The following is a 21,195-nucleotide window of genomic DNA, read 5'->3' on the forward strand; positions in this document are numbered from 1 at the left end:
GCGATGCGTCGGCTTCGTCGCACCCACCTTATGGACACTATCAATACAACTATGTAATCGGCGCATGCGCCTTAGACATAGTCACGGAGTGTGCCGTTTTCAGCACACCAACTACATATGCACAACTGGCAGCAGCCCATTGGCTGCATTCCCAGTTGCCCAGACGCCAAACCCCGCCCAATGACGCCCAGGCCACACTCCCAATTGGCCCACACACCACTGGCAGCATATTTAAAGCACTCAGGGTCCTCACATAGTCACAGAGGTGCTTCACTTGCTGTTGCAGAAATTCTGGTAAGATTTTTTCTGTTTTCTTTTTTTACTCTCATTGCCCACCCGCTACACTTAGTCATGTCTCTTGTAACCATATTTAATTCACAATTACTAGCCCCTGTCTATGTCATTTTAACATTATTGCAACTATTCGCTTCACTGGTAACTTTCAATACACTTACTTTTGGGGCTTGTTGAGTGCATGATAAAGTCCTGCCCCAGTATTCACTAAATTTGCTACTTCTTCTCACATCATTATAAAGGCACCTATATTTTAGTACTCAGGGTTCACTCAAATTTGCTACTTCTTCTCACATAACTATGAAGGCACTAAAGTTTTTAGTGCTTCTTGGGAGCATGTTTTATCTCCTAACTGATGCATATTGCAGCTGTCAGCTTATCCTATTATCACCGATTTCCTTACACGCAATATATGGAAATGTTGTTTATTATAATCTCGCATATCTGTTGTCTAAATACCCAATGCAGAATTTGCTATATCAATGTCTATTTGTCTCTTGTCAACAATTTGTCCCCATATTACTGCCTGATGAAGTGGACGCTGCCTGCGAAACGCGTTGCACCTTTTTGGGGTACGTTTCAATAAATGTACTTATATTTATACAGTCTTTCATGTCTGCTTGCCGGAAGTAAGTCCACCGCTTCCTCCAAGCGAATTTTAGACGTTTTAGCTATATTGTGTCCACCCTTGGTTCAGTGGTGAGCTACCCCCTTTTTCCGATCTACAGAGAGCGACTTCTTAATCCTGAGTGAGGACAGGGCTAATCTCCTCACCTGCCGATACAGTGGTTGCCTATGTGGTAACCCATGTTTGTGAGTATACATCACGTTTCACTATATCCAATTGTTATTAAAATACTACACTATATTGGGCTCTCGGTCTCTCCACTTTTGTCATATGAAAGTGTTAACCTTTGTCAGAGGTGTACTTGAGCAAATAGCTAGGGGACAATAGAGGAGGAGGAAGTTTAGTTGAACAATGATCTACCAAGAAAACAATGGGACTCCATTCTTGGCAGTCCGTTCTCATAGGTCAGAATTTTTGCAAGACTGAAGCAGATCACCTTTGATAGGATGCTGGCTCCTACCCCAGAACCTAGCCTTTTTTTCACCTCCTTTATATTTGCTACTGAAAATTCAATGTAACTGGTTTACCCATCCCTCCAGGAATACAGAAATCAGATGAGTAGAAGATGAATTAAGTAGATTTTTATAATTTGCTTAGTTTAATGAATTAATATGTGTACAAAACAGGTTGCATACATTTTTGAGCAATCTTGTGGAGACGCATTTATGTAACTTTCGAATTAACCAGTTAAGATTCCAGGACGTGAATTTCATGTCCTAGTTTTTAACCACTTCAGGATTCTGCGTACGCTTAAGTACGCCCCTGAATCCTGAAGTGGATTCCATGGAAACCGTTCCATGTCAGTTCACGGAGGGTGTCTTCGTGAACACCCTGCGAGCCGCGATTGGGTAAATGTAAACACGCGGGGAAGATCTTCCCCGGTGTTTACATATATACGGCGCTGCTGCGCAGCAGCGCCGTAGAGGAGATCGGCGATCCCCGGCATCTGATTGGCCGGGGATCGCCGGCATCTGATAGGCTAAAGTCTATCCCATCAGGCCCCTCACAGGGGGAGGGAGAGTGAGGGAAGGGGAAAGAGGCCAGGAAGCGCTGCGGAGGGGAGCTTTGAAGAGCCCCCCCCCTACCCGCAAGCGCAAGCAGCCGGCGGCGATCAGACCCCCCCAGCAGGACATCCTCCTAGTGGGGAAAAAAGGGGGGAAGTCTGATCACCCTAGCTGCTATCTGATCGGTGCTGCGGGCTGGAAAGCCCACGCAGCACCGCTCAGAAAAATACCCCCCTGGCACAGAAGTGGTTAATGAGCATTTTGTAAGCAGTTTCATGAGCGTTTTCTAGTGATTTTGGTAGCGATTTTAAAAAGTGTAAGCTTTTTGCCAGCGATTGTGTAGCGATTTGTGATTAGCGTTTTTAATTCTGATTGGTCCTTTCAATTAATTTCAAATTTTTTTTTTATAGTGTGCAGTAATTTAAAAACGCCAGCGTTTATATACTTTACATTGCAGAAACGCTAACGCAAAACGATAATGCTCAAAAATGCTGCATGTCCTGCGTTTGCGATTTTGGTAATCGCAATCGCTGCAGTGGAAGTTGGCCCATCCATTAACATTAGCTGAGCGTTTAGGGAAATCGATAGCGTTTTGAAAACCTCCATAAACGCTCAAAAATTGCTCTAGTGGGTTCCAACCCTAACACCCGTAATGCTGGGAATACACAATGAGATTTTTCAGCAGATTTAATGTCCGATCGATTTTCTGATTGTTTTTCATTCACTTCTTTGAGAAATCGATCAAAAAAACGTTCAAAAATCACATCGGACCTGTTGGAAATTATCTATCGAACCATCTATCTGCCAAAAAAATGAATGGTGTATGCCCAGCATAACACGGGTACATATTGATTGGTACTGGTAAGCCTGTGACCTGGTCCTCCTTCAGGATGTATAAGAGCAATCTGCACACATGTGAGGTAGGCAACAGAAGAGCAGTACAGCCTGGAGGCTAGGAACACACCTGTCTGTGCAGAAAATTATGAGTTTCCTGCATTATGAGTTTGTGTTTTTCGGTGCGTTTTCCAATTTTAGTTGAGCAGTTCGTATGAGTTTGCAATTGCATTTGCGTTTTTTCATGCGTTTTGCATTTTCCAATATCCTTTTCCACTTGGAAGTGCAATCGCATGCAAAATTGTGCTGCCATTGCACCCTGAGCCATTGGGTATAGAAGCGTGAGCGCACCCAAAACTGTGCAGGCTGGTGATAGTGATTTCTGGAAAATCGAATCAGGCTATTTGCAAATGAAAACATGTAAAGTTCGGTTGTGTTGCGATTGGAATAATGGCCGGGATCTACTTTTTGAAGCGGATCGCAGCAAAGGGAAAAAGACCCATATAATTATTTTGTAAAAAAATGCATGCGAAACATACAGTACCAAAAATGCGGTAGGGGTCACACTTGTCTTTTAGTTTTCTGCATGTGTTTTCTGCACGCCATGTGCGTTAGTATGCTGAAAAACGTGCCTTTTTTTCGAAGCAACTAATGCAATTGATAAAGAAAATACAGAGAATTATGCTGCAAGATGTATTTTTTTTTTTGCGCATTAAAAACACATTCAAGTGTGCACTATAGCCCATTGATTAATATGAGCTCTCAGTTTAAATGCAGAAAACATACACAAAAATAGATAAGTGTGACTCCTGCCTTAGCAGCAAGTTCTGCATTTTAAAAACACTGACTGGTAAACGCAGATAAGCATTTTACTATGGGGCCTATAGAATTCTATTAAGTGCGATACTGCACGTGTTTTCTGCACTCATGAAAAACGCATGCGATTCCCATGACGTGTGCTCCCAGCCTCAGTGTTTTGCAGACGATCCCACCCTCCAAATACGTATTCCCTCTGTCCAAGTATGCATTTCTGTAATTACTTCTTCCTCTCTACAACAATTTAGCAGATGATTGAATTTAGCGAAAATACATACATAAACCTTTCTGACATTTATAAATGTCTTCGTAGCATATTTTCATATTTCCTGGTTACATAAATGGAAATGTAGTATTCTTTTTTAAAAAAAACTGTAAAATCCCCTCTCCACGTCAACAATTTGCGGAACGCTTGGCTATCCCAGAAGGACATTTTAGAAATGTCACAATTTTGTTCGGATGGAAAGTGTTTGGATTAAATGTTTTGACATTTAAGAATTATCTCCAAGGACCTCTCTAAAGACAGCTTGTAAGATTATCCCTTTCTGTAATTTAAATGCTGAAACATACATCGTTGAACGGGCAGAGATAAATTTCTCGGGTGAGAAGAAAAATCTTATCACAAAGCTTGATCAATCTGTACACTAATTAATTAATCACAGATTTCTTCCTTCAACACTTTAACAAGGACTTAATATATGAATTATCTCCATTTCCAAATAATTTTTTTAATTTATTTTCCAAGCTGTTAACAATAAAATATGTATTGGGAAGGAAACTGCCATACTTAAAGGGTAGCTAAATTGACAAATAGCATGATGATAGAAATATACTGTACATATATATGTAAAGTCTCAATCCTACTTAGAATGAGGCTGTACTTTTTTTTCTCACTGTAAATCACTCTATCCCTGCAGACTGTACATGCATTTTTCAATGTGGCAAACCAATCAATTTTCTGATCAGAATCTGATCACATTTGTATTGATTCCTAAGGCCTCGTTCACATTTGGTGCGTTCAGAAATGTGTAAAAATGCATGCTAAAAAACGCATTTGTTTGGTGCGCATTTTAATGTGCGTTTCAGTGTGGTGCACTTTTTTTAAGCATGTTTTGCTTATTGTAGCAATAGCTATTGTTATTAAAGATTCGTTTTCAAATGAAAATGTGTGTTTTTTGTTTTCTTTTTCATTTAAGGGTAAAAAACGCATGTGCCTCTATGCATTAAAAAAGCGCACCCAATCACCTGCCTTGATGTTCGCTTTACAGCCCCAGGCACAGAAATGCATGCAACACTACGTTTTTGTAACGCTGTTCAGCGCAGCACATAGATGTGAACAAGGCACATTAACCACTTAATGACATGCTGACTTATAAAAACGTCCTGCTAGAGCCTCTTAATGGCTACCACGCATGCACGTGCATTCCTGTGCACGTGCACGTGCAAAGAGTGGAAAAAAAAAAAACACCAAAGAAAAAATACACCTTTATTTCCAAATAATATATTGTCACCATACTTTGTACTAGGGACATAATTAAAATCTTGTGATAACCAGCACAAATAGGCAGATAAAATGTGTGGGTTTTATGTACAGTAGCAGTGTTTATATTAAAACCATAGGGGATGAAATTGGAGAAATAGTGTATTTTTTCATTTTTTCCTTGTTTTTCCCTTTAAAATGCATAGAAAATAAAGTAATTACTGAAAACAAATATCAGCCCCAAAAAGCCTAATTGGTGGTGAAAAAAACAAGATATAGATAATTTAATTGTGATTAGTAGTGATTAAGCTATTGGTTAATGAAAGGGATGAGCAATGAAAGGTGAAAATTGCTCTTGTCCATTAGGGTAAAAACCACCTTGGGGTGAAGTGGTTAATAACATGGGAAAAAATCATTACCTTGCAGAATGCACACAAAAATGTACCTAGTGTGAACGAGGCTTAACACACACAGCACATAAATATTCAATTGATTTCAGCACAGCTTTTAAGTATAAAATAAGACTTATGCTACGTACACACATGCGACAACGATCGTTCGTTGTCAACGACGAATGAACTTTTAATTGATGAAAGAACGACCTAAGTAAAGTTAGTTTTAAAAGGTGTGTAACGATCTGATCGTTAGAACGAACGTTACATCACGTAAAAGCAACTATTGCGCCTGCACATAAAAATGAAAAGTTCCGTGGAGAAATAGTGAAATGCGCATGTCAAGCCTAGTACGAACGACCGTTTCCAACTATGTAGTACTTTTGCAAACGATCGTCGTTGGAAAAAAATCAACCAAGCTAGATCGTTCGTTTTTAACGATCTAGCTCGTCCGTCTTTAGACTTAATGGTTGTTGGCTGCTTGAGGATTCAATTCACTTTTTCTCCTAAGTTTTCTTATTTTTCATCTTTTATTTAAAATACCTTTTCAGCACTTTGCAATTGAAAAAGTACCAAAAACTAGGTGAAAATGTACTATCAAAATTATTTTGAGTATTTTCTTGCATCAGTACTGCAAAGTACTGTAATACTGGGTAAGGGCTCTGCCTTTGACACAGGAGACCTGGGTTCAAACCTCAGCTCTTCCTGTTCAGTAAGCCAGAACCCATTCAGTAGGAGACATTGGGCAAGGCTCCTTAACATTTACACTGCTATTGCCTACTGAGCCTGCTCTAGTGGCTGCAGCTCTTGCGCTTTGAGCCTGCCAGGAGAAAAAGCACAATAAAAATGTTCTGTGTCTTGTTTTGTGTCTAGTATTTTTTTTCCAATCAGATGGTTATTGGTGTAGGCAGGGCCGGCGCTACCATAGAGGCAGAGGAGGCAGCTGCCCCAGAGCTTATAGGGGCCCCCAGCTACAAGAGGAAAAAAAATTTTCAAATCGGCCTTATAGTTTTTGAGAAAATCGATTTTAAAGTTTCAAAGGAAAAAAAATACACATTTAAAAACCTGCCGACTTTAATGGTTGATAGCAAATCCACCTTAAATGCTAGAAACCCTAAGTTTGCAGGATATGTTAAGGAGATCATTAGGAATAAGAGAAATTTTTTTTTTCAAAAAGACCTTATAGTTTTTGAGAAAATTGATTTTAAAGTTGTAAATGCGGTAAATGTCACTTTTAGTAGCAAACCTAACGGTAGTGTAATTTTACATGCATCAAACTAAAGCGCAATAAATTTCCTGATGGGGTTTCCAGGGGGTCTATACGCAGCCGCAGCGCTTTGGCCAGGGATCGCTATACAGCCGCAATATGGCTGTATGAAGATCCCTGGCATTTTTTTCTATTTTCCCAATTTTTTTTTTATGTTTAGAGTGTGGGAATTAAAAAAAAAAAAAAATTATGTGGGGTCCCCCATCCTGAAACTTTTTAACCCCTTGTCCCTAGTGCAGGCTGGGATAGCCAGAATGTGGAGCTCCGACCGATTGGGACTTCACACCCTGACTATACCAGCTGCAAAAAAGGTCCCTTAACCTCCTTGGCGGTAACCCCGAACGTAGTGGGCCGATTTGTTTAATTTTTTTTTTTGCTGCACGCAGCTAGCACTTTGCTAGCTGCGTCAGCACACCAATCGCCGCCGCCCCGCGCTCGATCGCCGCTATCCGTCGCGCCGCGCGACCCCCCCCCAGACCCCGTGCGCTGCCTGGCCAATCAGTGCCAGGCAGCGCTGAGGGGTGGATTGGGACTCCCAATGAGGTCCCAACGTCGGGAAGCCCTCCAGGAAATCTCATTCTTTGAACGGGATTTCCTGATTGGAGATCGCCGAAGGCGATCGAAGCGGGCGGGGGGATGCCGCTGAGCAGCGGCTATCATGTAGCGAGCCCTGGGCTCGCTACATGATATAATAAAAAAAAAAAAAACTGCTGCGCTGCCTCCTGGCGGAATTTTTTATATCGCCAGGGGGGCTAATGCCGATTTTTGTTCCGGGGTATATGTTGGGGGGGGGGGCAGGTTTATTTTGCCCTGGGGCCTCATTGTTGCTTAAACCGGCCCTGGGTGTAGGATAAAAATATCCAGCTGGATAAGGATTACATTACAGTTCAGGTCTGCTAAGTTCTGTACACTCTCTCTTTCTTTGAAGTTTGCAATGCCTAAATGGAGGGACATTTTAACCTATGACACTTGTTTCCTGAACAGGTTTCCTTTCCACAGTATATCTTTATTACCTGTTCTGGTAACAACTGCAAAATTTGCAAATGCATCTCCATTTTTGTCTCACTGCCAATAGTCACAGTGACAGGAAGCTAAATGAAATCTCCACAGTAGGAAAGCAGACGACAGATAAGATGCTAATGTATGTGTCTTTTGTTTACTTACGGGGCGATCCTTCGGCCATCTCTATGGCTGTTATTCCTAATGACCATAGATCACTCTGTGAAACCACAAAAAAAGAAAGGTTATGTTGTGCTATGTTGTAATTAGTATTCTGCTGTGACTTACTGTTATGGACAACAAAAGAGGAACTTTGATGCACATAATGTGAAATAAAGGCCTTGTGTGTCTTCCCTCAGGTTGTAGATACTTATAACTACCAGCACAACAAACAAGAACCGACACTAATGACGTGACACACCCAATCATTGTGCTGCAGTCCTCTCCTAAAGGTCCGTACACACGCCGGACTTTAGGCAACGACGGGTCCGTCGTTGCCTCCCGCTGGGTGGGCGTGCCAGCGACAGTCCGGCGTGTGTACTCTCTGTCGTCAGACTGATACGGCTGTTCCTGAGCGATCCGCCGGGCGGATCGCTCAGAAACAGCCGTATCAGTCTGACGACAGAGCGTACACACGCCGGACTGTCGCTGGCACGCCCACCCAGCGGGAGGCAACGACGGACCCGTCGTTGCCTAAAGTCCGGCGTGTGTACGGACCTTAAGACTGATCATGCTGATAAGTACCCCCCTTCATCACAAGTTTGATCAATTGAGGTTAATGGTATTAGTTTGAAGGTTAACAATCACATTTGGTAAGCCGTATGAGTAATAGTAAGGGCTTTCACAGAAAGATTAACCTAATGTTAGCTATAGTCATGGGGATAGGTTAATATTAGGAATTATTTTAAGGGCTAGAGTTATGCTAAGGTAAATGGTCAAGGCTAGTGCAAGGATGTCAGGGGAAATCTTGGGGGGAGGTAGTAATGGGCGACAGTGGCTCTTTGGCGGAGAGAGGGGGTGAATCAGTACAGTTATATACTACATGATCCAGCAAATTTAAATGAATTCCTGTTCTGACTCATTTCACCACCCTGTCACAGTCTTGATGAGACTTCACCAGAAATTGAATCAAGAACTGGCTAAGGATATTGGGGTAAACATAATTACTGATGTCCTGCACAGGATCGCACAGTGGCAGGATGTCAGTGCTCAGCTCTAATGTATCACCAATGACAGGTATTATAAGTTCTACACACAAGAAACAAATCGACACGAATCAATGTTCCCCAATCATGACATGGTTATTTCTTTGGACTTTGGCTACTGCCACTCTAAGGTGTCAATTAGTGTTGGGCGAACAGTGTTCGCCACTGTTCGGGTTCGCCCGGATTTTGGCCTGTTCGGGTTCGGTTCGGCACCCCCCGAACACCTCATGGTGTTCGGGAGGGTGTTCGGCCACGTTGCCCGAACCCGAACAGGCCTTCTGTGTTCGGCCGGACACAGCCGTGATGACATGATGACACGTACCCTCGTACGCATCATCGCGGTACTTCTGCTCTCTTGACGCGACTTACAAATGTAAACAGGAAGTGCGTCAGAGAGAGGGCGGAAGTACCAGATGGTACTAGCACCTAGGATCTCCGGCTGCCCTCTTCCTGCCCTCCTCCTCAGGTACTTTCGGGGGACTTCAATGTAATTTTATAGGGTACCGGCAGAAGGGAGAGCTTAGCGGGGAGGAGTAGGGGGCATTTCCGACCCCCCCCCCCCACGCTCGGGGCATGCTCTCCCTTTATGCTGGGACCCTATAGGGGCCCCAAAGGGACATGTTCGGGTTGGGTTCGGCCCGAACATGCCGAATATCGGGGGCATGTTCGGCCGAACCCCCCTGAACCCGAACATCTGGATGTTCGCCCAACACTAGTGTCAATTTATCAATCATTACTGCATTCGGTAATGTTGAAAACAGATGAGCTTATGGAGCATTTCGTAAAATGTCAATTCATCAAGGCTATTACCACATGAAAAGCTCAAATTCCCAAGCACCCCCAACACATCAGCAAATGGCAATTCATGAAGATCAGAGCATGCAGTTAAGCCCAGGAACATGTCCGCTAATTAAAGGCAGCTCTTATCGGTCGAAAACCACTTTCAAATGCCTTCGTGTGGATATCCCCATGATTGACAGAAGCAGAGAGCCAATAGGAACAGCCTCTTTCTCCTACAAGTCCCTAGAACAAAACTCCTTCTCCGGAGGGTCCAGCTTTTCTACCCCCCAGGCAGTGAGCAGAGAGATTGGAACAAAACAGGCTTTCCCTGTGGCCATTCGGCCGTTTAACCCCTCAGGTTCCTGTTTGAAGATGCAGAGGAGCTAGTGGGTAAATCACCTAAACGTGGCATGTGTACTGTCTCTTAGAATTAATCTAAACTGTGGCAATTAAAGAAAATTTTAAGAAAGGCTAATAGACCCTATTTATTGTCCAGCGCTGCGTAATATGTTGGCGCTTTATAAATACAATAAATAAATAATAAATAAATAAATAGACAGATTCAAAGTGAGTAGAGGCAGTATAGCAAACATGTACATGTACATTCTAAAGGGATGTGGGGATTGAAATGCCTCACTGCATGGAAAAGCTTGTAACAACACAGAGACAGCTGCACACTCTTCTGCTGTTACCGAACAGGTTTTTGTGAATTTGAAGCATAGTACTTCTGTAAATTACCGAACCTCTACGGCACCTGTGAAAATATTGATGAATTACCAAAAAAATTTAATTCTAAAATACTGAATGCTGTATTTTCTCAACTTGTTTTTTTTTTAAATAAAATAGCCTTTGATGAATTGATGCCTAAGTCTCTCCATTCAAGGTATGAAACAGTTTTACACGTTAAATGCATTGTCATCTACCATTGTGGGCAAAAAATCTTTAAAGTGGAGCTAAAGAATCTAATTTCAGGTAATGGTGACCACACATGTAGTAGTTTTTCAGACAATTTCAATGATTGTCAGTAATGCCAACAGGATGCTCCAGAGGATTCTCTGATCCTCCTTGACTCCTCAACTGCCTGCAGGACCATCTTCTTTGAAGCCGCGGTCCCATCTGTGTACAAGCCAACAGGGTTTTCAGCTTCATAATTTTTTAGTTGATATAAACTATAAAACAGGCTTTACACAGTGCTTATAACCAGGGTTGGAATTTCTGGATTGGCCACAGAGGCCTGGGCCTAGGATGGCTGCTGCCTAAGGCTGCAGCTGGACATGGAAGAATGGCTGGTTCATATGAAATAGGAGGATGCAAACTGGAAGCAACACAGGAAAGTGGGGAGTTTCTGTATGAAAAATACATGGAACTGTATATGGATGTTACAGATGGAAGAAAGTACTTCTCCACAAAGGGAGGCGAGCTGCTGCACATAGAAGGGGAACCACAAAAAGCTGGCCTGGGGCAAAGTAATTCAGCTTTTCTTCCAACAAAAATGACCAGCTAAGTAATACCCACATTTGCTGTCAGACAATGAATTAGTCCAGGTGTTGAAAACATGGAACAAATTGTCTTGGCCCATGCAGCCAGAGGTGTCAGGTCCCCTTGGCTATGGGCACCACAGTAGCCAAAGCACAGAGGCGCTAAGCACGGTGTCTAACCTGCATGAGTTATATGCTCCCTTTTATAGCCTGGTGAAGTGGGATATGCCCATGAAACGTGTTGCACTTGTCTGGAGAATGTAAATAAATCATTTTTGTTGAAAAAATCAACAGCATCTTGTGTCGGCCTTGAGGAGGTAAGTCCACCACTACCTCCTTCATTTTAAATGTTTTAGCCATTTTTTATTCTACTGGCGCCTCTGTACAACTGTAGAGTAGCCAAAGCAGCTGCTGTGGTGCCTCATAGCTATGGCCTGACATGAGTGGCCAATGGTGATAAGGCTGACCACATGGAGATCCACAACAGGCTCACGGGTCCTCCTGAGGTGCAGGTGAAGTTTAGGTAGGCAGATGCACTCCCCTCAGGTGCAGGTGCAGTTTAGGTAGTCAGATGGCCCCCCATTTAATATGCAGAGCTGCACATTTCATATTGCACTGGTGAATGACCATCTCCAGGGGTCCTGTCACTATGACTACAGCATCCTCTCTCATTATGTGAAGAGAGAAGGCACTCGAATCATAGGAACGGGAACACCTGGAAACGGCAGATCTGTGTAGAGGTAATTCTTCCCTCCTTAGCTCCGAACACACTACTCTAAATGGGGGAAAGGAGGAGTCACATCTGACTACTTTTACTGGGAGGTCCTTTTGGCTGCCTATACTGGGGGAGGGGGGGATGCTACTTCTGGCTACCTATACTGGGGATCACATCAGGCTACCTCTACAGGGAGGTCCCTTTGACTACCTATAATGGGAGGAGGGCTACTTCAGGATCACATCTGGCTATCTATGCTGTGTGTGTGTGTGTGTGTGTGTGTGTGTGTGTGTGTGTGTGTGTGTGTGTGTGTGTGTGTGTGTGTGTGTGTGAGGGGGGGGGGGTCTCCTCTGGCTACTTGCTTGACAGTTCTGAAGATTCTTAGCTGGCTGAAGAATAAAATGGAAAGATAATTTTTAATAACATTAAAATACAAAAAGACTGATCTGTGTTTAGGACGGTTATAGAAATGTATTTCTTTATATTGTATGAAACGGGAATTTAGTTTTAAATAAAAAGAGATGAAAGTGCATATGACCCGATGTACACATTTTCTTGGCATTTCCAGTTGATCTGAGACCTTTTTCATATATTCAAAATGAAATCGACATTTCCAATATTCATTACCCTACAGTGTGATTTAATTGTGATTTTAATCTATTTTGAGTGTTTTCTAATGTTTTTCCTGTTTTGACCATCAGTGTCTCCACCAGTACCCCAATACCAACAGTGTACAGGACCACGTGTTCCACACTGACGAATGGACAGCTGCAATAATATTATCCATAACATTCTATTCACATAAGTGACCTCCTATGGCTATAGTACAAGGGTGGGTTACAGAATGCTGGACTTCTATTGCAACAAAAGGCTCACAACGCAGCACAGCACTCATCTGTGTTTACAGCTGGAAATCCTAATTCCCGGGGGATATAAAAAAACATTTCAACAATAACTCTTCCCCTGCAACCTATTAGGAAGTGATTTTTACACAGTCAGCATGCTTCCTTTAGGAAAGTCTGGTGCGCTCTGTGTTTATCAGAAGAGGAGATGACTAATGACACAAAGAATTTATCTTCACATAGACCCATCATGCTTCTTTTATAGAACTCGTTAAAAGAGAGAGAAAAAAAACCCTCACCCGATAGTCATATGTTGAGTCTGGATTCTCGTCACATGCTATGACCTCAGGTGCCATCCAGTATGGCGTTCCAATAAATGTGTTTCTTCGTCCAATAGTCCTATCCAGCTGGGCACTCACTCCAAAATCAACTGATGGGAAACAAAAAAAGCATTATGAAGTAGAGCCAGTGTATTCACTGGGAAATAAAAACGCATTTGTTTTGTTTTATTCTAACGGTGTATTAAAGGGAATCTGAAGTGAAAATAAACTTATGATATAATGATTGTATGTGTAGTACTGCTAAGGAATAAAACATTAGCAGCAGAGATACGAGTCTCATATTGTTTCCAGTACAGGAAGAGTTAAGAAACTTCAGTTGTTATTTATGCAAAAGAGCTTCTGTGAGCTCTGCCTCTTTATAAAGTCGTGGACAGCACTGTCTTTTGAAGCACTTATCTCAACTGTCTCTCATTGTTTCTTCTTTGCTTATGGTTTTTCTGCAGAGAAAAGTTCAAAGGGTCACTAGCCTGCTCTGTGAAAGCATTTAAAATGCTGAGTGTATTGTGGAAGCTGCAATTATTAGAGAATGATGCAATGCTATAAAAAAAAGCTATATACCTGAAAATAAAAAATGAGACTATTTTCTTTGTTACTAATGTCCTATTAATTATCCGCACTAAGCAACCAATTCATTATATCATGAGGTGTTTTTTTTGCTTAAGTGTTACTTTAACTTTTTAGATTCTAGTTATTTTCTGGAATGGAACATCTACTGTTTTGAGGTGCTGGTCAATAAACTGGATCAAAAGTGGAACCATTGGGCATAATAGCTGATTTGTGAAAATTGTAGAAATGCTGCAGCCTTGCCCATGGCAATTAAGTGGTAAAAACCTGGTACAGAAATAAAGATAATTCAAATTCTTAATATATCTAATAATTATACTGTTGCATAACAAACATATACAGCTGCTACAAAGTATAATAAAAAGAGGCCAGTTATTTGTCATTACATATTCCAGCATATTCCAGGAGCTTGTGCTGTTCTTAAAGGAGACCTGTAGTCATCCATTTCAATTTAAAATGTCTACATAGGTATGTTCCTTCATGGAAGACATACCCCTTGGTGTGTTCATGTATGTGCTGTAGCTGCTGGTGTCACTTTAATAGTGACCAGTAAATCACTAACAATATTGGCCTCAATTCACTAAGCAGTTTAGACTAGTTTACAAATGGTTTTTAGTCTACTGATGGTTTGGTGTAATGTTTTACACCTGTTTTTAGACCTGGTCTAACCTTCAGTGATTACACAATTCACAAAGGCAAACAAGGAGTAACCACGCCCACTTTTTCTGACAGAGATTAGACCAGCTGATTTCTGTCGGTAAAGTAATTCTGTGAGGTATTTTAGATGTGAGGATGGAACCTTTTGAATTAATTATGCAGGAGTTTAATTGTATGCAGAGGAGAGCTCATCAAAGGAGAAGGATGTCAGTCATAGCTACTTGTTTGTGAATTACATCTTTTGATCATTTCCCCTGCTTTACCGACCTAATTAACAAATGTTTTAGACCAGGTCTAAAAACAGGTCTAAGACATTTGGTAATAGTGAATTCCCCTTTGATGCAACTGACCAAATCATCAGTAGACTAAAAACCATCAGTAGACTAGTCTAAACTGCTTAGTGAATTGAGGCCATTGTTGAAAAGGTATAAAAAGAGGAAGATGCAGAGTTCTTCCCTCCTTGTCCGCCCTGCTGCTGTCCATCTCCGCCCTGTTGCCACCCATCTCGGAACTCTCTTTTTTTTTTTTTTTTAACCCGCTACATATGTGCTCTCATAGTTCAGAGTACTTACGGGGTTGGGGCCATATTGACAAAAAAAGTGCCAATTTATAAATGAAAAAAAACAACAACATGAAAACACCAGTGAGGAGCAGCTCAACACACGCCAGTAAGTTTAGAGGAGTCACACTGATCATAATATATATTTAGGTTACAGTTCTACTTTGAAGTGAACTAAGTAAAATGATTTAAAACAAAACAGGATGAACCTGCAAATGAATTTTACATACCAGTACTTACCTCTATTATCATTTCACAGTTTTTTGAAAACTCAGAGGCCGAAGAAAATAAAAGTGCACTGGTATAGCTTTAGACATGGTTAGTGGGTAAAATCCATAACAAACGCATACTACAGGCCAGCAACTACCCTATTTCTTGAACGCAGAAGGACTGTTCAAGAATCAAGAGCTGTTTGCATCATGCACATCCAGACTCGTACAGCCACAACAGACACAACTGGGCTGGGTAACTCAGTCCCCCAGTCTGCATCGCTCTCAGCAGCAGAAGACATGTTTGCATGGTGAAGAAGAAAACATTTTACCAGAAGAGCCTGATAGCAACTGTAAAGATATGGGTTGAATATGTTTGAGACTTTCTTTTTCACACAAAGGAATTGTTCATCTATTATTTTTGTTGAATAGTAGGGATGAACAATTGAATTCCACACAATTTTGAATTTCAAGTTTTGCATCAGAATTCGGTATTCTAAATCGGAATGCAGAATTTGTAATGGCGCAATTTCCCAGAACTCTGTCATTTACATTGAGGGCCCTTTCACACTGGCACGGTGCGGCATTTTATTGCAGCCTAACGCTAGGGCAATGAAAGTCTATGGGGGAGTTCACATTGCATGCGTTGTGGTGCGCTGGAAGTACCCTTTCTAACACGAGCACATACCTACGTTAGCATGCAGCTTCTGTGGCGACATACAATGGACCTAAAGTCATGTAAGTCTATGGCGACACGTGTGTTTTGAAACCACTGCCGCAAGTTTTTGGAGTTTGGCAATTCTGACCTCTTGAATAGATGACTGAAAAGTAATTCTTTAATTTTTGGTTAGGAATATCACTTTATCTTTCTTTGTAGTTTGAATAATGATATTTGTTCATTTGTTGCAGTATATATTTAAACCTTTGCCTGAAGTTTGGTCTTTAACCTCCTTAGCGGTTACCACAAGTCCAGCTTGGGGTGGAAAAAAGTATCTAGGAGTGGTTTGCTGAGCTGAACTTCTGGTAGCCGCCGGGAAGTCTATACAGAGCAATGCGTGCAGCGGGTGTTTTTACTCAACTCCCGGGGGTTGCAGGTGAGATCGCCGTCTGTCGTCATGACGACAGCCGGCAATCTTACTATAGGGTTACAGCACCACCTGGGGGAATAGGGAGAACTGCAGCACTGGATCTAAGGGAGGTGAGTGAGTGCTGGGGCTTCTGCAGATCTCTCTGCGGTGTGTGATTTTTTTTCCAGGCTTTAGGGTCTAAAAGCATGCTAAAAAATGGCACCATTTTTAGACCCTAAAATCCAGAAAGAATCAGACTGCCAAGGGGGTTAAGGAATAATTTTTTTTTACAATGTTACTTTTTTTTTTTAACCCAAAACGAGTTTATTAAGCATCAAGGTAATAATACAACACTGCCGGTGTGAGGCAGAGATCAAGTACAAAATCCAGTATGTACAAGCAGAATATTATTCCATATAAACATTTTTCCTATATAGGTTTTAATACAATGGAACTAGCACAGAGTACCGGGGGACAACTTTGACATATAAAGTGGGTTCCAGCAAACCAAACAGCGCGTACATAAAGATATAAACTTATATATACTCTTGTTGCATCAGGACTAGAGGAGGTATCTATCTGTTTATCCATCTATCCCATATTAGATGAAATTTATTGGGGGCCTTTCTATGTATATAGATGAGTTTCTTGTAGGGTATCATATTGTCAACACGCCTTATCCATTCAGCAAGTGTAGGGGAGTTTGGAGAAAGCCACTTAAGGGAGATTTCTTGCCTAGCATGGAATAGGGTCTGGCTTACGAACAGCTTGTCATTCATTTGAGTATCCTCATCTGTGATAAGGCCTAGTAAACAAAGTGCAGGATCAAGCGTGACTGGGCAGCCCATTTTGTCATGAAGAAATACAATGTTACTTTTACCACAGGAAAAAATCCTTCTCATCCTGATTTACATTCTTAAATTGATCACAAGTGGTGACTCCTTTACTGCTGGCAAATGCAACACAGCGGAATGTATGTTTGTTTGTTGTGTAATCCAAAGTGAGAAGAAACAACTCCTAGTCTCCCAGAGAGCACTAGGAGGACAAGGCTTTGTGACATCACAGCCTAGGCTAAACATCACTGGGCGGGTAGGTTACCTGCACCATACAGCAATATATAGATATAGGAAATGTTTCTGATGCTGAAATTAGGATACATTGGGTAAAATTGGGTATCTTGGGGAATAGTGAATTACATTCCTCTATATATTGCTGTGGTGCCTCTTTAGGCTAGGTTCACAGTGGGTGTTGTGACAGCAGGAATGCAATGGATTGGGAAAGCGTCGTTGCATACAGTGCCACATACAGTGAAGCATAAAGTCAATGAAAAGTATACTTCACTGTCATTGTTAATGCATGTGTTTTGCCGTTATGCACTACAAAAAGTGCATCACCGTGATCATGTGACACACGTGCCACAATGTGAATGTTGCATAGGTGGTGTATTACAGTGCGGCAAGCCACATTACAATGCAGTCATTATGCGGCACAGCAATGCAACACTGTGAACTTATCCTTAAAGCAGACCAAAAACAAAAGTCTGTTTTCTTAAAACAGAAAGAATTTGCGATAATTCAGGTTGGACTGAGCTCCGAGATGTCTCCCAGTGCATCACTGCTGAAATATGCAAATCAACCATTGTTGTCCTTAGAAGCTAAACACACCTCCAGATCCGCTGGAATGCAATGATGTGTCAGCTTGTTATTTGTACATGCATACAGACTGTTTCGGATTGGATGATCCTCATCAGTGCATGGATTAATGTGGCTCTATGGAGTAGGACTTGAGACTTAAAGCGGACCTAAATTCTTGCACAGGAGACAAGAAAAACACAGAAAAATTCACCCTGTGTGTGTTGTACAGAGAACAACTGGGCTAATTCTCCCTTATCTGCATCACTCAGCAAGTGTAGATTAGGGCCGGCAGCTCTCTCTGAACTGTTTGCCGACTTCTGTACTAATATGCCAACAGAGGAGGTTAACCATTTCTGTGCTCCGAGGAAGTAAGCACTGCAGGATCTCTGTTTGAGTTCTTTAAGGGTTATTATGCTGTTGCTTATCCTTAAGAGCAGAGAGGAAGTTCTGCGTTTAGGTCCACTTTAATGAAAACAAAGTTTAACTTTTGAGATGAAGAGGAGTCACATGACCCATTCCACAAACTGGCTTGTGATCACTCTACTGCCGATGGAGACTCAATGGTGAGAAATCAGAGATCTGTGGGTGTCAACAAACGTACATGGATGTCAAGGAACTGCAGTACAAATATGATAACATGTTTTTCCATTCTTTAAAACAAACCTAATACACATACAACTACTACTCAGTAAAAAAGAGCTCCTGCCACTGCTGCCAAATGGGTTTTAATGTTTCAATGCCAGAAACACAATAAAAGCATAAAAAAATTGTATAATGAATCACCCAAACATTTGGCAGAGCCCATTTTTTTGGGCCTAGACAAAAGCCTTTTATATTTTAACTAGCAAGCACATTTTAATTCATGGAGGAAGTTTTGTGAGTGATAGACACCAGAGTATGGCTCATTCCAAGTAATTGCTGTGCGGGGGTAACTAATTCTAAAATAGCATCTTTGTGGTGAACAAAATAAAAGAAATGTCACATTTTCCCAAGCAACCATCAATTATGTATTTATACACATCTATCAAGCAGCTATCGCTTGGCCATGGTTTACCTGAAATGTTTTACAATTTTCTCTAAACAGATGAATGTGCTGAAAGAACTGTCTAATGGCTAAGTTGTCTAAATAACGTGTACTATTAAAAGACCAGGGGTTAAGTGAATGGCAGCATTCTGTAATATGGCCAAATGAATCATCTGTTAACGCATAAAACATTTTTAAAGTACGTACATTGAAGGGCCCAATTATATCTGAAGAAAAAAAAATTCAGGCAAACACATGCCAAATGGGGAGCTGTAGAAAGTGTCTGTTTAGCTCCGATGATACAAACTGCTGTAATATGCCCTCAATTTCTTCAGGAGAAAATTGTCCAACTGCAGTTTCTTTAGAAGAAGATAAAAGCAAATTTATATAAAGCATGCTGTGCCTACTGCAGTATATTCTTTCTTTTTATCAGAGAAATTGAAAGTGATGCTGATAAGTGGACTGCACTACATAGGGCATTTTTATACAAATGTTCTTCTTGTTTTAATACTAACACTTTGTGCTCAAACATTTTCAGATTGTCAATTTGCATGTTATGTTATTTCTGAAAATGACTAACCAATCAGCTCAAAGGGGGGGCACCTAAAGATGTATACTGTGCGTGCACGGCTCGGCCTGCGCTAACTGAAGCTGACGGTCAGCATCGGCAGATTTACCGGGCCACCCAGCAGAGGATCGAGGCGGCCTGGAAGATGGCGAGGGAGAGATCAGCCTGAAGAAAGCCCCAGGTATGTATACATTTTTTAAGCCCCAATCTCAGGTACACTTTAAAAACTAAAATGTAAAAAAGAAGAGGTGGCTTATCTCTTAGATGACATTGAGTAGTGTGATATACCAAAAGTTTATTATGCACTGGCCATGATTTTTGAGGGTCTATTCCCACTTCCTCAGACCAAATGAAGTGCCTAACATCATTAACCATTTATGCCTAACTGGATGGATATATCCATGCAGCAATTTTGAGGTGGGTGAGTGCTCGGTCCCTGCAGCTATTACAGGGGATTGATTGGAGAAGCAGACATATTGTTAACATCTTGTGTTTACCAATTAGCTCTCTGCTGTGGCAGTCAGCTGACACAGCTAAAGAGATCAAAATACAACTTGTGCTTAGTCACAGATGAGGGGGAATTAGACAGGCTAAACTCTCTAAATACATACAGGGTTATTTTCTCTATGTTTTCCTTCTGTCCTGTGTTCAGGTCCACTTTAAATTTAAACGTTCAGGTCCACTTTAAATATTAAAGGTGTTTTGAGCTTTAGGCTTTCAACAAGTACATTCCAAAAAAAATGTGTAAAAACATAAAAACAACTTGTCATTCAGTACATGATATGCATAAGGTATAAAGGTACCTCTAGAAGTCAATGTCAAGTGCTTCTATTGCATGTGCATTGCCTAGTGTAATTAAGCAATTTTGAAGTACCATAGAAAGACGATTTAACTATCTTCACAGTAGTAAATCATTAAATCGATGTTTAAATCGTCTTTCTATGGTACTCTAAAATTGGTTCACTACGCTAGTGATCCGTTGTAAACTAGGCAAATTGTGCAATATAAGCACTTCAAAACCTGTAGAGGTACCACATATACTCGCATATAAGCTGACCCGCGTATAAGCCGAGGTACCCACTTTCCCCTCAGAAACCAGGAAAAAGTGATTGACTCACGTATAAGTCCCCTCCCAATATAGCCCCCCTCCACAGTAGCCTGATGTTCCCCTAGTACAAGTAGATCTCCTCTCCCCATAGCCAGATGTGCCACAAGAATGATCGTTGGGTCTCAAGACGCCACTAGATGGGGTAATAGATATTAGACACAGCGATTGCCACACATGAAGAATCCCCGATCATTGCACTGCTGACACATTGCTTGCACGCTCCGCTCCACAAGCCAGGGGACACAGGTAGTCTTTAGCAGCACTCTCTGCACACCATGTTGGGGCAAAGACACAGCAAGGAGCCAGCAAGAGAAGAATTACTAGTGTACAATCTTTACACTCCTCTGCTAGTAACAAAACTTGCTCCACCATCCATTCTGCTCCACCGACTCGCATATAAACCGAGGGGGTAACTTTTAAGCACATTTTTTGTGCTGAAAAATTAGGCTTATATGCGAGTATATACAGTACCTTTTTTTTACATACCAATAAAAAGTCCATTAATGGGTTTGTACACCAGGCATCTCAAGAGCAAACGCGTTACTTTATTCTTCAGAGCAGAACATACGAGGTCATAGGTCTGCACTGTTCTAAAGAAGAGGACCCTAAGTGGCCTCGAAACAATTGTCAACTTATGGTGTTTGACACATGTTTTGAAGATTAAAGTAACGAGTTTGCTCTTGAGAAGCCTGGTGTACTAACCGATTCATGGACTTTTCATTGATATGTA

General features: G+C 41.5%; 1 protein-coding gene across 6 annotated transcripts in view; it reads right to left on the reverse strand.

Annotated features, from left to right (window-relative positions):
* The window catches only part of NRK (Nik related kinase), a 506,445-nt gene that overhangs the window by 195,812 nt on the left and 289,438 nt on the right, over window positions 1-21,195 (reverse strand). For all 6 annotated transcript variants that reach the window (XM_068251057.1, XM_068251059.1, XM_068251055.1 and 3 more), the window contains 2 exons: window positions 13,034-13,164; window positions 7,880-7,934 (listed from right to left, as the gene is read on the reverse strand). In XM_068251057.1, the coding sequence (XP_068107158.1) occupies window positions 7,880-7,934; window positions 13,034-13,164 (186 nt within the window). The remainder of the gene's footprint in view (window positions 1-7,879; window positions 7,935-13,033; window positions 13,165-21,195) is intronic.

Source organism: Hyperolius riggenbachi, chromosome 8 (genome assembly GCF_040937935.1).
Source record: "Hyperolius riggenbachi isolate aHypRig1 chromosome 8, aHypRig1.pri, whole genome shotgun sequence".
NCBI classification, from domain to species: domain Eukaryota; kingdom Metazoa; phylum Chordata; class Amphibia; order Anura; family Hyperoliidae; genus Hyperolius; species Hyperolius riggenbachi.